This window comes from Prionailurus viverrinus, chromosome C2 (genome assembly GCF_022837055.1).
Source record: "Prionailurus viverrinus isolate Anna chromosome C2, UM_Priviv_1.0, whole genome shotgun sequence".
Lineage (NCBI taxonomy): Eukaryota > Metazoa > Chordata > Mammalia > Carnivora > Felidae > Prionailurus > Prionailurus viverrinus.
Window position 1 is genome coordinate 15,240,819 of NC_062569.1, and position 15,201 is coordinate 15,256,019.

General features: G+C 37.9%; 1 protein-coding gene across 5 annotated transcripts in view; it reads left to right on the forward strand.

The window, feature by feature from the left end:
* The window catches only part of SLC4A7 (solute carrier family 4 member 7), a 111,712-nt gene that overhangs the window by 57,111 nt on the left and 39,400 nt on the right, over positions 1-15,201 (forward strand). For 4 of the 5 annotated variants that reach the window (XM_047874226.1, XM_047874225.1, XM_047874223.1 and 1 more), the window contains exons 7-10: positions 7,953-8,068; positions 10,055-10,212; positions 11,746-11,833; positions 13,572-13,718. In XM_047874226.1, coding sequence (XP_047730182.1) covers positions 7,953-8,068; positions 10,055-10,212; positions 11,746-11,833; positions 13,572-13,718 — 509 coding nt within the window. Of the gene's footprint in view, positions 1-1,721; positions 2,091-7,952; positions 8,069-10,054; positions 10,213-11,745; positions 11,834-13,571; positions 13,719-15,201 lie in introns of all 5 variants that reach the window. The other variant, XM_047874227.1, reaches the window with a different exon arrangement.

The window sequence follows — 15,201 nt, forward strand, 5'->3', positions numbered from 1 at the left end:
AGAGAGCTCTGAAGACAGTGACTCTGCAAAACCTACATACAAAGGGTTGGAGTTGCTTATGAGGGTCATTCTTGCCTCTAGCTGCTGCCATTACTCAAGGCCTAAAAGGATTAGAGTGAAGAGGAGTACAAGATGGGCCACAGTGTCTCTCTGCTCCTCCTTTCTGTCCCGGCAGTAATAGTATGGCTTTTAAGTGTTCTCCAAACAGCCATTGGTGATGGGATTTAATACATTTGAAGTTTGACAGTAATCGTCTTTTGCAGCTCAGTGTAAACATACTCAAGACCATCTTCTGAGCGTTTGACCATTAGAACTCTTCTTAATCTGTTTAAGGTTATGCCTCTGTATACGTAAGTGACCCTAAGAATAAAAGAAAGAATTACACTTACTTCGGGGCGTAAGTGTAATTTTAAAGCAAGCCACCTGTGTCACATTTTACCTCTCGTTTTCATCTTTCATGTAGTGTATACTCTCAACTTTTGGGAAATGAGTTCATTTACTCAGAGAGACCCTATTGAATCTTTTTTGCTCATGTGGATGGTTCCTGATGATTCCCTGATTGTCATTTGGTTCCTTTTAATCGTAACACAATGGCTGTTTTCTTTTAAATGCCGTTTTAGCATGGACATTCTGTTATTTTGTTGTGTTGTAGCTGTAAGCTAACAGTTTTTCTGCATGTAGCTTTTGTTTTAAACTAAATGGTGGTGGTTTGTTGATTCATATGTCTTGAGATCTCTTGAGTATTTGGCTTTGATAACTTAGATCATATGGGATTGTCTGTCATACCATATTTTTCCTAAAATCAGTGTTATTTTACTAAGGTACATGTCATAGAACACGAGGTGTTTGAAATATAAATATATATGACCTTTGGAAATATGCTAGACTTATTTCGTTATTGCCATTGTTGGTGAAAAATACTTTATTATCTAGCTGGATTAAACAATTGTATTATTTAATTTTATCTGCTGTATTAGAAATGGAGGCATATTTCAGGACATGTGTTAATATCTTTAGAGAGCGCAAGAATATCCTTTCAAATCGACACTATATTTTTATTTTTAAAAAATTCCTATAATTTGTCTTATGTTTTAGAATTTTACCTGGGAGCACTACCAGTAGATGATGCTCTACTAATATGAAGATTTGATACCAACTTTAAGTTAAGAGTTATTAGCTAATGTCGACTTTTATTGTGAGAGATAATTGTCTGTAGCAGTTCAGTACAGTTTAGGAAAAATACACTGAATATAAGCTATCAGTACTTGTAAGTTTTGTTTAGGGTTTTATTTCTTGGATTATTCTTAAATCGTATTCTCATTTGCTGTTTATTATTTATCAACTTTGCATTGATATTGTTTTTTTTTTAAAGCTATATGATTGGGCATTGTAATTACTAACAGAATATTCCCCTGCCCAGTCTGTCATTTGCATTGTTTTGTATTTTTTGTTTTGTTTTTTTGGATACACCTTCAGGGAATGAATGGTAATTCCAGCAACTTTTCAGTGACTTTCTCACATTTAGAAATCTCATTGCCATGCTAACTCTGATAGCATGGATTTCAAATTTGGGGCTTCGGAGCTTGCAGTTTACATTGTAAATTGATTTTGTGAGTGTGTGTGTGTGTGTGTGTGTGTGCGCGTGTGTGTGTGTGTGTGTGTGTCTCAATTTGCCTTCTGCAGCGAACTTCATCGTGTTTCATTTATTTGTTTTGTCTCAGGGGAAGGCCTGTCAGCCTCCCGCCACTCTTTGCGAACAGGCCTGTCCGCCTCAAACCTTTCCCTGAGAGGAGAGTCGCCTTTCTCCCTTCTTCTCAGTCATCTTCTTCCTTCTTCAAGAGCTGGAAGCCCTGCAGGCTCAAGGTGTCCAACCCCAGTACCCACCCCTCAGCACAGCCCTCCTTCCAGCCCTAGCGTCAGTCGCCCGACCTCCAGAAGTTCCCAGCAGAGTCAGCCTCAGGCCCCAGAGCTGCTGGTCTCACCTGCCAGTGATGCTGTCCCCACAGTAGTAATTCATCCGCCCGAGGAAGACTCGGCAGCGCCCACAGGCCAGGAGCAGAAGGCTGAGGACAATGTTGGCATGACTCCAGGCAACTATTCACACCCTCCGTGTGCGGTGCCCCCTGCCGCTGCCTCTCTTGCACGCGGAATGCCTCTCAGCACGGAGCTTTAGCAGCAAATGTACCTCATGCTTACAACTTTGACTTGTGCATGGTTTGTTTTCCTTATAGCGTATGGTAGAAGGGAGCGTAATTCTTAGAAAATTTTAACCTCCAAAGCGACTCCAAAGAAGATACACATAATGTAGCCCTTTCAAGAATTTTCAGACGTTTTACAGGTCAGGGCATTTGGATAGTTCAGAAAAACGTAGGAATTTTTAGAAGCGATCTTTCGATTTGCCGTGATTTTTAAAAAACGGTGGCTTTTCTTCTTGTGCGCTTCATTCATGATGTGGTGAACGCATGTCGGACATAAGTTGCATGAGGCGATATGCCTCTTAATCTACTGTTCCGTGCTTTTATCCAAAGAGTGCGGTGTATTTTAACCTTCCTGACACAAATAGGATCGAATGTTCTCTTCCTCATTTTGTCTCTGAGAAGATTGAAGTTCTCCAGTGGCTACCTGGAAGGAATCATCATGATTTTAAGGCTAGTTTTATATTTGGAATAGACTTTAATTGTTCTCTGTTGAATGCCATATCTATCTTTATCCAAATTCACCTTGAAATTTTCAGGACCTGTAGTCGTGGCTATAGCAATCCTGTAGTCGTAGCGAGGATCTCTTTTTGTCTGTGAATTAGAAAAATTATTTCTTAGTGGGTAAAAGGGGCATAATTCATCTACGGTTATATATTATGGTAATATTGGCTCTCTGTAATATATTGGTTATACATATGTTTAAACATCTGTATCTTTCCACCCAGTTGATATAAAGAAGTCTTCTTTAGTAACTACTTCTTACTGACAGCTAAGCGTATGACATAGGAATGCGAGCTACTGGTTTTCACCACACAGGTATTAATTACTGCATGTTTCCATAATACTGAGAACACCTAACACTTCACTGATAGCTTACGTTTATTATATTGGCCTACTTAATGTCTAGGCAAAGTGGTGTAAGTTAGGTGGATACACCCATCTTCAGAGACTTCAGACTCAGAAAAGTTAAATAACTTCCCGAGTCATGCAACTAGTAAGTGACAAGCCTAAGTCCTCCGACAAAGTCCTCATGGTCCTACCACTAGATGACAGACTTCTCTGTATTGAATTTCCCCAAACATACCAAGTATGTTTCATCAAGGCTCATTGTAGTTGCCAAAATGTATATACTTTTAGAAATAAAAAGATGGAAGTAAGGTGGATAAATCATTGTAACATTAATTATGATGACAGTTACAGCTACTATTGTTTAATATTGTTCCACACACAGTGGCATAATGATATATTAAATATATCGTATTTATAATTCTAACAATTTGATGAGGTTCATCCCTGTTTTACAAATGAAGAAAACAAAGACATTGAAGGTATTAAGATCATACCATAAATGACCAGAGCAAGGAATTGAACTCAGATCTATAATATTTCATTGTAGATTTTGGTACTTCATGGAAAATATATAATGAGGGAACTGAACAAAAAGAAAGAAATAACTAGAATTATTTACTTGGAAATAATTAGCACTCTTTTTTATTTTATTTTTCCTTAAAAAAATCTTTTTTGACTTTATTTTTGAGAGACAGAGACAGAGTGCGAGTGGGGAGGGGCAGAGAGAGAGCGAGACGTTGACTCTGAAGCAGGCTCCAGGCTCTGAGCTGTCAGCATAGAGCCCAGTGCGGGGCTCGAACTCATGAACCGTGAGATCATGACCTGACCAGAGCCGAAGTCGGACGCTTAACCAACTGAGCCTCCCAGGCACTGCTTTTTTAAAAAAATAAAATTTTGGGGGGCACCTGGGTGGCCCAACTGATGGTTAATCAACTGATTAACCATCTGACTTCGGCTCAGGTCATGATCTCACAGTCTGTGAGTTCGAGCCCCACATTGGGCTCTGTGCTGACAGCTCAGAGCCTGGAGTCTGCTTCAGAGCCTGGAGTCTGCTTCAGATTCTGTGTTTCCCTCTCTCTCTGCCCCTCCCCTGCTTGTGCTGTCTCTCTTTCTCTCTAAATAAATAAATAAATAAATAAATAAATAAATAAATAAATAAATTTCTTTCAAAAAATGTTTATCAGCACTTTTAATTACAAGGAACCAGCAGATTCCATGGACACTGTCAGTGCAGAGCCTCATGCAGGGCTCGATCTCACAAACCATGAGATCATGACCTGAGCCAAAATCAAGAGTCAGATGCTTAACTGACTGAGCCACCCAGGCACCTTGAACAAAAGTGATTTTAAAGTTAATTCCTTGCATTTGTTTTTACCTGTATCTAGGCATTAACACTCAGCATTTCTTGTTTTACCAGCTTCTATGAGGAGCTATAAATTCTCTATAGTAACTAGGAGGTGACATATGAGTTCACAGTGGCTTGTTAGGCCATATTGTTAATGGGATAAAAGTAGCAATTACCTGAAAATCGAGGAACATTATTAAGCTGCTTTTCCTCCTTTGCTAAAAGTATGCCATGAGATTTAAAGAAAATAAATTAGAATGGAGGGAATTTCTAAACGTAAGAAAAAGCTCCTAATTACTGTTTGAAGACATCTATAGAAGGTATGTAATTAAAATAATAGGGACAGCTATATGTTATTCCCTTGTTTAATTGCCTTTGGTGCTTCAAGCACCTAGAAACTCTGGTTGAGTGTCCTTGAAGTCTGATGTTATGTTACAGGAGGAAGGTGGCCTCAGTATCATTTTGGACAGGGAACGAAGTTATTTTCCTAACAGTTCCATTTTAGAGACTAACTACATGTAAAAGAGTTAAGCTGTTTTGTAGTATTTGCAACAGTCTTCTGACTTTCAGCCGTGGCGCTATTGACATTTTGGGCTGGACATGCCTTTGTCATAAGGGGCTGTCCTGTGCAGTGTAGGATGTCTGACACCATCACGGGCCTCTGTTCACTAGCCGCCAGTTACACTCCCTAGTTGTGACGACCAAAAATGTCCCTACATCTTGCCAGATGTGTCCCGGCGGACAAAACCTTCTCACTTTGAGCACCTCTGCTCCAACTCCTTTTTTTTTTTTTTTCTTTTCAAGTTTTTTAAGTGTTTATTTTTGAGAGAGAAACAGCATGAGCAGGGGAGGGACAGAAAGAGAGACGGAGACACAGAATCCTAAGCAGGCTCCAGGCTCTGAGATGTCAGCATGTTTCACCGGCTGAGCCCCCCAGGCGCCCCCCCCTCCCCCAACTACTTTTATTTTCAAACCTTTAGTGACAGAAGACTCTGATATCTTTGATTTATCTTTCTCTAGTTAGATATGCTGTTGTGAGAAAAAAATGTAAGGACAAAATAATAGATTTACCAAACTATGATTTTTAAATCCGAGTATTGATTTTATATGTACATACATTGCTTCTTCTTTTAAGAAAATACAAAGAAATTCAGTCTTTCTATCTGCGCTAATGATACTTTTAACTTTGGGGAATTTACTCACGTAATCCTGAGCACCAGAAATTTACTGCACAGACGGGGAGACTTCCTTCACTGATTGAGGAAACAGCTTTATCTTAGCTGAGACTGTGAAGGACTATGTAGACAAGATCATGGTGAACAGCTCTAACTTGTACTTGGCATGCCCATTTTAATAGGTTCCGGATGACCAGGTTAACCTAGCCGAATGACTTCGGATCATGTTCTGGCTTTATCAGTATGGGTTCCTCCTCATTTCTTCTTCCCCTTCCCACTGTGTCCTTACGTTCCCCCCATGGTCTTATCCCGCTCTTCTCTCCGGAAGCCGGTGGCTGAGGCAATTCTGGGGAATTGCACATGTTTTCTTTTGATTATGCATCTGTGGATATAATACATTTAGTAGTTAGAAGTATATGTACTGATGTTTATGTGCAGCTGCCGCCAAGGCCTTGATGATAGTCTTCATTTTCCTGTATGGAAGTCAGTGGAAGCCACTGAAAACTACGGGTCAGCTTTTTTTTCTCCACTTGGGCAGTGTATTTTAATAAAGGAATTAATAGAGGAACGGACCTTGTTCTGGAAGTTTAGAGACAAAGGTCAAAGAAGAGGGATCATAATAACTTGGCTAAGCTAAGGTGGTGAGAAAGGAGCTAAGTTTTAGGAAATAGTGTTTATTTCAGAATTGTTTAACACTTCCAGAGCATCTAGCTAAATAGTTTGCATATGCCTTTTTTTTAAGGTTTTATTTTTAAATAATCTCTACACTGAGTGGGGAGCTGGAACCCACGTCCCCAAGATCAAGCATCACACACTCCACCTGCTGAGCCAGCCAGGCGCCCCAATAGTTTGCATATGCTTTTTATACTTACGGTTTTGGGTCACGGCAACATTCTGTGACAGAGAAGGGGGTATCAAGAAACGTCTTTGGTCATTGAGGTTAAGCAGTAGGCCCAGATGACTTCGTTTCAGTTATTAGTTACAGTGTGTTTCAGAAAAATGAAAATTCCATTAGATGCATCAGATGTAGCCCATGTGCTTACAGTTCAGGCGCTTCACTAATACTGACTTTAAAGTTTATAGGATTTAAGCACAAACTGCTTAACTGGATTTCTGTGGATCACTGGATTGTGGTGAGTGGCAGAGTTAAAGTTAAGTCAAGTGTGTTGTAATTCACTCCAGCACCTTTTCTCCTGTGGTACTGTGTGTTTGGGGCAAGATTATATATTCTTGAACTAGAATATCCTGGGTGTTTTTGAAAAAATGAGATACATTTAATGGTAGAAATCTGTGTTACATACTTGATAAATACTGAGATTGGAACTTTTTGCAAAATTCATAGTGGTAATGATTGGGTATAGGCTACAGGTTATTTTTAGGTTATTTTATTGTGAAATATTGCTGCTGAATGTTACCTGAAGTGAGCATTCTAATGATTGCACATTTATCTACTGTTTGTAATCCAAACAAGCTAATTTTACAGGTTTGTCTGAGTCTTAGTTTTAGTGAGTTGAAGTCACATGGCTACCAAGTGGCAGAGAGTGCTGCTTTCTTTTTTTTTTTTTTTAATTTTTTTAAATGTTCATTTTTTGAGAGACAGAGTGTGAGCGGGGGAGGGGTGGAGAGAGGAGACACAGACTCCAAAGCGGGCTCCAGGCTCTGAACCGACAGCACAGAGCCCGATGGTGGGGCTCGAACCCACAAACTGTGAGATCATGACATGAGCCAGAGTCGGACTCTTAGCGGACTGAGCCACCCAGGTGCCCCAGAGAGTGCTTATTTCAACACAGATATGTTTGACTATAAAACCCTTAGTCTTTGTTATTTATATTGTAAAAACATTGCTACTATCTTTCCAAGTTCTATTTCTTAGGAATAACGCAGGAGGCAGCACATAAATACTACCTGAGAAATGAAATTGTTGAGGAAGTTGTTATGGTGGATTTCTGAGTCGCATCTAGGGTTTCTCAGAAAGTAAACGATGTCACTCACGTCAGTGTGCCACATGCAGTGCGATTCGCGTGTATGTCAGATGTGTCAGAAGCGCGTTCCCCAGGTGCTCGTAGTGTGAGCTGACCCAGATCTCCCATCTTCTGTGCTCCTCACCTACTCACATTTTTTTTTCTTGTTGGCAAAAGACCACCGTTTTCGTACATTCCAGTTATTTTAAATGTTAAAATAAACAGCCTCATTGTTGCTTAAAATTTTACTCTGGTCTTGCTCGTACGGTACTAACACCTGGCACTTTTTTTTTTTTTTTTTAACCTTGCACATTTGCTTTTGATAAATTATCACTTTCAGGATATGAGCAGAGTCCATCTAGAAAGTGAATTTCCTCCTTACTAATTTGGATTTTGTTGTTGTTGTTCTTAAATTCAAATTCAGGTGTTTTGGCCTCTCCACAGTCTGCACCTGGAAACTTGGATAATAGTAAAAGTGGAGAAATTAAAGGTAATGGAAGTGGAGGAAGCAGAGAAAATAGTACTGTTGACTTCAGCAAGGTAATTCTGTCACTCACTGTAAACCTTCATAATCATCCTTATTGAGAAAATCACTGGCAATGTGGCTTTATTAGCGCTGATTATGATAATTTTTTAATAGATTGGTGTTTATAAGCCTGCATGTGATGCTTGTGATATGTAACTTAAGTTCAGAAATTATGAGAAGGGTAATAGTCCAAGAGCATTTGAATGACTTTGTTTACTAGTTTCAGGAATCTCGACAAAAGACTATCTGAATAATACGGGATTTCCATCTATACCTACCCATAGATGAAACTTCAATACCTTTTGAATTACACTCATTTGTTCTGGGGCTGCCCCCCCCACTGGAAAGATTAATTTTGGGAATGATGTTATAGCACTGGCGATTCAGCCTTTTCTTGGCCGTAATAAGATCCCAGAATTACTGTCTTAGGGTGTCAGTACTTTCTGGAATGTCCCTGGGAGACAACCGGCGTTTGCCCATGGGTAGGTAAAGGCATGGATTTAAAAACAACTCCCCTATCTGAACTATGATTTTTTGTTTTGGTAGATGAGTATTTAGATGAAATAGAAAAAGAAAACTTCAAAATTTCAAAAGAACAGGGCAAGAAACTCCCAAGTTCAAATTACAGTGGACTATAAAGCATACTCTCTGAGTACTGCTTCTGAATCGTTGATTCTGTGTGGCTGTTACAATTTTTTGATAGTATCAGTTTGCTTGCTATAAGATGCTCTCTATGTTAACATTGTTGTATCCAATTTAAGACTTTTAATTAAATACGATTATTTCAAGTAAGATTCATTTTTCTTAGGCTTTTTATTTTATGGTGCAAAACCTGTAAATCGCATTTTGCAGAAGAGGAGTACAAATGATGGTTTGCATTGTAGCTTTGCTTCAGCTACCAGTTCTAAAATTACAAAAGGCCTTGCATAAGGTACATTAACTTATGCAGAAAGGCTACCGTATTTTTAATTCTTCCTGTCTAACTTGATCATATTTTGACTGGTGCTTCTGTTGCTTCAAATGAGTGAGGAGTGTTCCGTAACTATACTGCAATTTATCCCTGTTAAATGGATTAAATGTAACTTACATTATAGATCTCCTCTAGACATGGCAGGTGCCGTTTATTTTTGTTCCTCTGTCACAGTTTTACTTTTTTTTACTTGGCCTATCCTTGTGTACACCTTGTCTCCTGTCGGGCAGGAGTCTGCCTCCTGGCACTGTAGTTGTGGCACACTGGGTGTGGGACTCAAGAGGCCCGCTGTAAGTGCTGCTTTTATTTTTAATAGATAGCCCTGTAAGTGGTTGTTTAGTGATGTGTGTGAAACTGCATATAAATGAAATTCCCATACTTTGATATTCTGTTTATAGCCTTTTCTTTGTAATTATACACAGACGACTAAATTTGATGTTATAGCACTGTCCTATGTCTATAGCGATAAATGGCTATTTATTTTAGTTTTAAATAAAAATAAAAAGAACTTTTTCCACTTAATGAAAATACTGGGGAATACACAGAACGCTCTAAAATAAAAAGGACTTATAAAAAATATGTATAAAATACAAAGGGGCTAATTCATTTCTAAGATTAAGTAAAAATAATCATGAAATGAATATTTTTTAGCACTGTGTATAATTTCATGAACCATTGTTAGTTTGTGAGCTGTATTTTTGTCCTTAGTAGTTTTTAATGAATAGTGCTATAATCACTGAAAATTTTCTCTAGTTTGTATGTTTGATAACTTAGATCTCTGAAGTAGTAAAGATTATGACAATTAAAACGGTTGGGAGCATTGTTTGATAGATGTGTTTTGCTTGCTTTTTTGTATTTGTCTACTCCATTCTTTACATGGGTGGGGATTTTGGTGTTTATCCATTAGATCACCAGTTTTGATTAGCAAATAGTAGTCTTGAAAGCATTGTTTTTCTTTCTTATTTCCCTCAAAATAGAGTTATAAATGCCATGCAGATTTGATTTTTAATTATTATTTATTTGTCAATAGGTTGATATGAATTTCATGAGAAAAATTCCTTCAGGAGCCGAGGCATCCAATGTTCTGGTGGGAGAAGTAGACTTTTTGGAAAGACCTATAATTGCATTTGTGAGACTGGCCCCTGCTGTTCTCCTCTCGGGGTTGACTGAGGTCCCTGTTCCTACCAGGTAATGTTCTCAGCATGTCCAAAATCTGAAAAGTTTTGTCTATTGATAAAAGGGATAAAAGCTTACTTTAATTAATATTTTCATTGCACTGGATGCTTTGACTAGTAGAGCATAAAAGAGTTCTCTTTCTTTCTGGAATTAAAAAAAAAAACAAAAACAAAAAGAAAGCATCCTTTGAAAAATACTTAGCTGGGGGCGCCTGGGTGGCTCAGTCGGTTAGGTGTCCGACTTTTGATTGCAGTTCGGGTCGTGATCTCAGGTCGTGAGATCGAGGCCTGTGTCGGGCTCTGGGCTGACAGTGGGGAGCCTGCTTGGGATACTCTCTCTGTGCGCCTCCCCTGCACTCTGTCTCTCTCTTTCTCAAAATAAATAAATAAACATTTAAAAAATAATACTTAGCATTTGTACCTTTATAAGAAGTTTGGTGTTTTAGGAGCTTTGGTTTAAAAGACAATGGCTCAGGTTCAGACAGATGTATTATGCCCTGTGGAGTCAGAATGGAGTTGAATCCGGAAAGGTCAAGTCTGACTTAATTTTTCATTTATAGAATGAGGATATGATTACTTCCTCATTGATGATTGATAAGTACCTCTGAATTAAGCAAAATGCTTTGTTCTGACCTGACCAAAATTTTCTGTTCAATATATGTAATTTAAAAAGGGGGAATATCCATAAGAATTAGCAAGTTGTGTTATAGAGGATGATCAGTTTGTTAGTTAACTGATTTAATTATAAACTTAATTGTAAATAAGAGTAATTTTTAAAATCTTTAAAAAATCATTCATATAATATTAAATATGAAGAACTAATTGCCATTTGATTGGAATACGTGTGCCTATTTTTAGTATGCTTTCCTGAGTTGCATTAGTGGTGCAGTGTTAAGGTAAGTGAGAAAAAATAATTCCATAGATTCACACTTAAATTCTCATAAAGCAAGAAGGTGAATGCTTCCAATTTGGACAAGTGTGAATATTAATATTTTACTGTGGTGTTCATGAGGATGTGGTAGGCAGCTAAATGCTTTTTTATTTAGACACTTACCAATAAATAAATAAAATGTGAGGTTTGATGTTAAATTTGTGGAGCTATACATAAAAATTATTTTTCTTTCCATAGTCCCTTATTTACTCATTAGAGTCTTTCTCCAGACTGTGGTTTGAGGGGTTGTGACTGTTTATTTGTACACACTGAATTTACTAGGCAAACCTTACTTGTAAGTATTTAATAGGATTGGTATTTACTCAATTTACTCATTTACCTTTTTTTCAGTACAGATTAGATCAAATTATTTACTCAAATTCAAAAGGGTAAAGGGAATGGGAACTTGTAATGTAGAACACTCAATTCTTGAATCACTCGTTTACCGTAAGGAGGATGGGGAGCAGGAGGTCGGTAGAAAGTTTATGAGTGCCTTGCCTAGTTTTGACATCTGCTTTAGTGTGAGTAGAGTTGTTGTCATTTTTTTTTTTCTGGTGATTGGTGTGCGGGGATGGAAAATTGTATTTAAGTCTGTGTATTTTAATGTTTCTTTAGGTTTTTGTTTCTGTTACTGGGTCCAGCAGGCAAGGCACCACAGTACCATGAAATTGGAAGATCAATAGCCACTCTCATGACAGATGAGGTAATTAAAATGCCCTATGAGGTGGACACTGTTTACGTGGTATATAATATAAAATCCCTTTGAAGTGGAATTTCAATCCTTTCGAAATGGACACTGAATGTAAAACATATATGTCAATTACAGTTCTCTTTTTGTTCATAGTGAAGCTTAAAAAATTGTCCTTGCTGTTTGTACTCTTTTATTCACTCTTCAACCATTTACCTTTGGTAGGATCTTCAAGACCTTTCTGTCAAGATCACTGGATACTCTTTGTCCCCCAGCCCCTCCTCATCTGAGATTATTGACTACCTTCTTGAAATTTTCTCCATCTTGAATTTCAGGATATCATTTATTTGGGTTTTGCTCAGGACTTTGTCTTTTCCCCTTTTCCTGCTTTTTTTCTCCATAATTTCTCGCTCCCATTTTTGAACCCCTTCATTGAGCTTGGCCTATATTGACCAGGACTTTTGTTTCTCTTTGGGGGAGAGTTTTGTAATCAGGTGTTAGACATGTCTGCCTTATGTCCCTAAAGCATCTGAAATTCCACATATCTGAACCTGACCTCCTTTCTCTGCCCTGTCTCAACCACTTAGTCACCAGATTCTACTGATTTACCTCAATGTGTTTTGCATTTAGTCTGCCATCTCCTTTCCATCTCCACGGCCATTTCTCTGGCTTGGACGCTCTCACCCTTTTTTCTTTGGCAATTAACATGGACTTTATGGATCTTTCTCTTACAGTATTTTCCTCTACACTGCTAATAACATGCAGATTTGAATATATCGTTAATATCCAGATGTATCTTGCTATATATGTATGTTTATATTTAATTCTTGACCATTGTCTTCAAAGGGTTTCCCTGATCAAGCCTCCGCATATTTCTTGAAACTTTTATCCTACTACCACTACTCACCCTTCCTCCCCCATTTTTTTTCTGGCCACATTAGCTTCCTATTAGTTCTGATGATTTATGCTCATTTCTGCCTCTGAACAAATACAGTTGCTCTTCCCTTTGCCCAAGTGTCCTTCCATCATCCCATCCCACCATTTGCATGGTTTTTGTCTCATTTCATTCAGATTTCTCCTAGAGTGTTACTTCCTCTTAGACCTTCCTCGGTCACCCTTTTCTTCTCCATCAATTTTCTTTCCTTAACGCTGCTTTATTTTTATCAGAGTATTTATTATTACTTGCAGTTACATACTTAGGTAATTACTTGTTTTGCTGTCTTTCCTCCTGGGGAAAAAAAAGAGTTCTGAATGCAGGGACTTTGCCTTATCCATGTCCAGTGCACTATCCACCGTGCTTAAAATTGTGCCCAGCAAATGGTAGGCAGACAGTAAATATAAGTGATCAAGTACCTGACTTTTTAAGTAAAATATTTTGCAGATCCATGCTCATTTCTTAGGATAAATGACCCTAAAATGTCATAGAAATCGAAATGACATGCTACAGTATTATTTTATTCTGTAATGACTAGTAACCATTTCTCATCCAGAATACTCTTTTTAAAAAAGTTGTTCCGTCTTAATGCATCACTCTTTTCTTTTGTTGGTTGATTGTTATTAATTCATCTGATAATGCAGTTAGTGGGTTACTTTTTATGGTTGTTTCCCTGGGTGGAATGGAGACCTGCCTGGGATAAGAGTTTAGGTAATTACCTTTGTTTCAGATTTACTTGTAATATCTAGAGTAGGTTTACTATATGTAGAATTTTCTTTCTTCTTTAAAATCCTTTCACTCAATTTTTTTTTTCTGTAGATTTTTCATGATGTAGCCTATAAAGCAAAAGACAGAAACGACCTCTTATCTGGAATTGATGAATTTTTAGATCAAGTAACTGTCCTACCTCCAGGAGAGTGGGACCCTTCCATACGCATAGAGCCACCAAAAAGTGTTCCTTCTCAGGTAAGATTGCACACAACCCTGTGAGTTGCTTTGTCCTAGTTAAAATATCTTTGGATAGGTTATACATTTTTATGATTCACAAATCAAAACTGTATAAACGGGTACACTCAGAGCGGTTGTGTCCCTGTCATGTTCCCTTTACCTTCTTACCCCTGTACCTACCTCCCATGGAGCATCATTGTCCTTCTAGTTTGTATTCAGTCCAAGGGGATGCAAATATAGCCCTGTTTCCTCCTTTCTTACCAACATACCACATGTCCTGTTCTGCACCTTGCTTTTTTTTTAGTATAACAGTATATCCTGGAGATGTGGATCAGAAGACATCACAGAAATATGTCTTATTTTTCTCACAGCTCTGTTTAATTTCATTTATGGATATACTATAGTTTATGCTGTTTCTGGGCTCAGGTTGTCTTCAGTCTTTTCCTTTTCTAAGCCGTACCACAATATTTGTATGCCAATTTAGTCTTGTGCAGGTGTATCTGTAGTGTCGGTTCCCAGAAATAGGATTGCTGGCTCACGTGGAACCTTTTTATAATTTTAGTAGATATTACCAGAATCCCTTCTTACTGGGTTGTGCTGTTTTGGACACCCACAGTGATGAATGCCTCTTTCCCTACAGCCTCGCTAACAGCGTGTTATCAAACTTTTGGATACTTGTCAGGTGGATAGGAATCTTTATCCTACTATGTCAGGTATTTTAAAGTGGTTTTCATTTACATTGCTATAATTAGTGAAATCGAATATTCCTGGATATATTTTGTTCATTGCAACCCCCCTGCTCCCGAAACACACAAAAACCACACCTTTTCCTAACATTTAAATCATTTGTTGATCCTTTGGAGTTTATCGTGGTGTATCATGTGGAATATGCATCTAGCTTTATCTTTTACCTACATTGCTGCCAGTTTGTTCCAGTTTATTAAAAAGTTGAGCATTACTCCCCTTGATTGGTGTTGTTGCCTTATCATTTTGTAAATTTCCCTTTGCTTTCAAGTCCTTCTGGAATTTCTTTTCCATTCCATTGGTCTCTCTGTTCATGGACCAATTCCATACTTTAATTTCTGAGGCTTTTTGGCATATTTTAATATCCAGTAGGTCTAGATTCATTCTTGACCCTTCTGTTACTCTTGCTTTCCTGAATTTTCTTGGCTGTCTTTGTATATTTATTTTTCTATGTAAGCTTTAAAATGAGCTTTTAATTTCCAGAGCTAAAACCTGATTTCTAAAAAACTGTTTTGGCAGTTAAATTTGTAAATGAACTGAGGGAGAGTTGACATCTTTTAACATTGAGTCATTCAAGAACATGGTATGTTTCCCCCTACTTGTTTTCCGATTTCAAGTTAGTTTCTGTGTCCTTAAGGAATGCCATAAAATTCTCCTTTATCTACACTTTATATACTTGGTGAATGTATTCTGAGCATTTTATCTTCAAGGTCTGTATTGTAAATGAGGTTTTGTTCTGTTATATCTTCACTTTGTT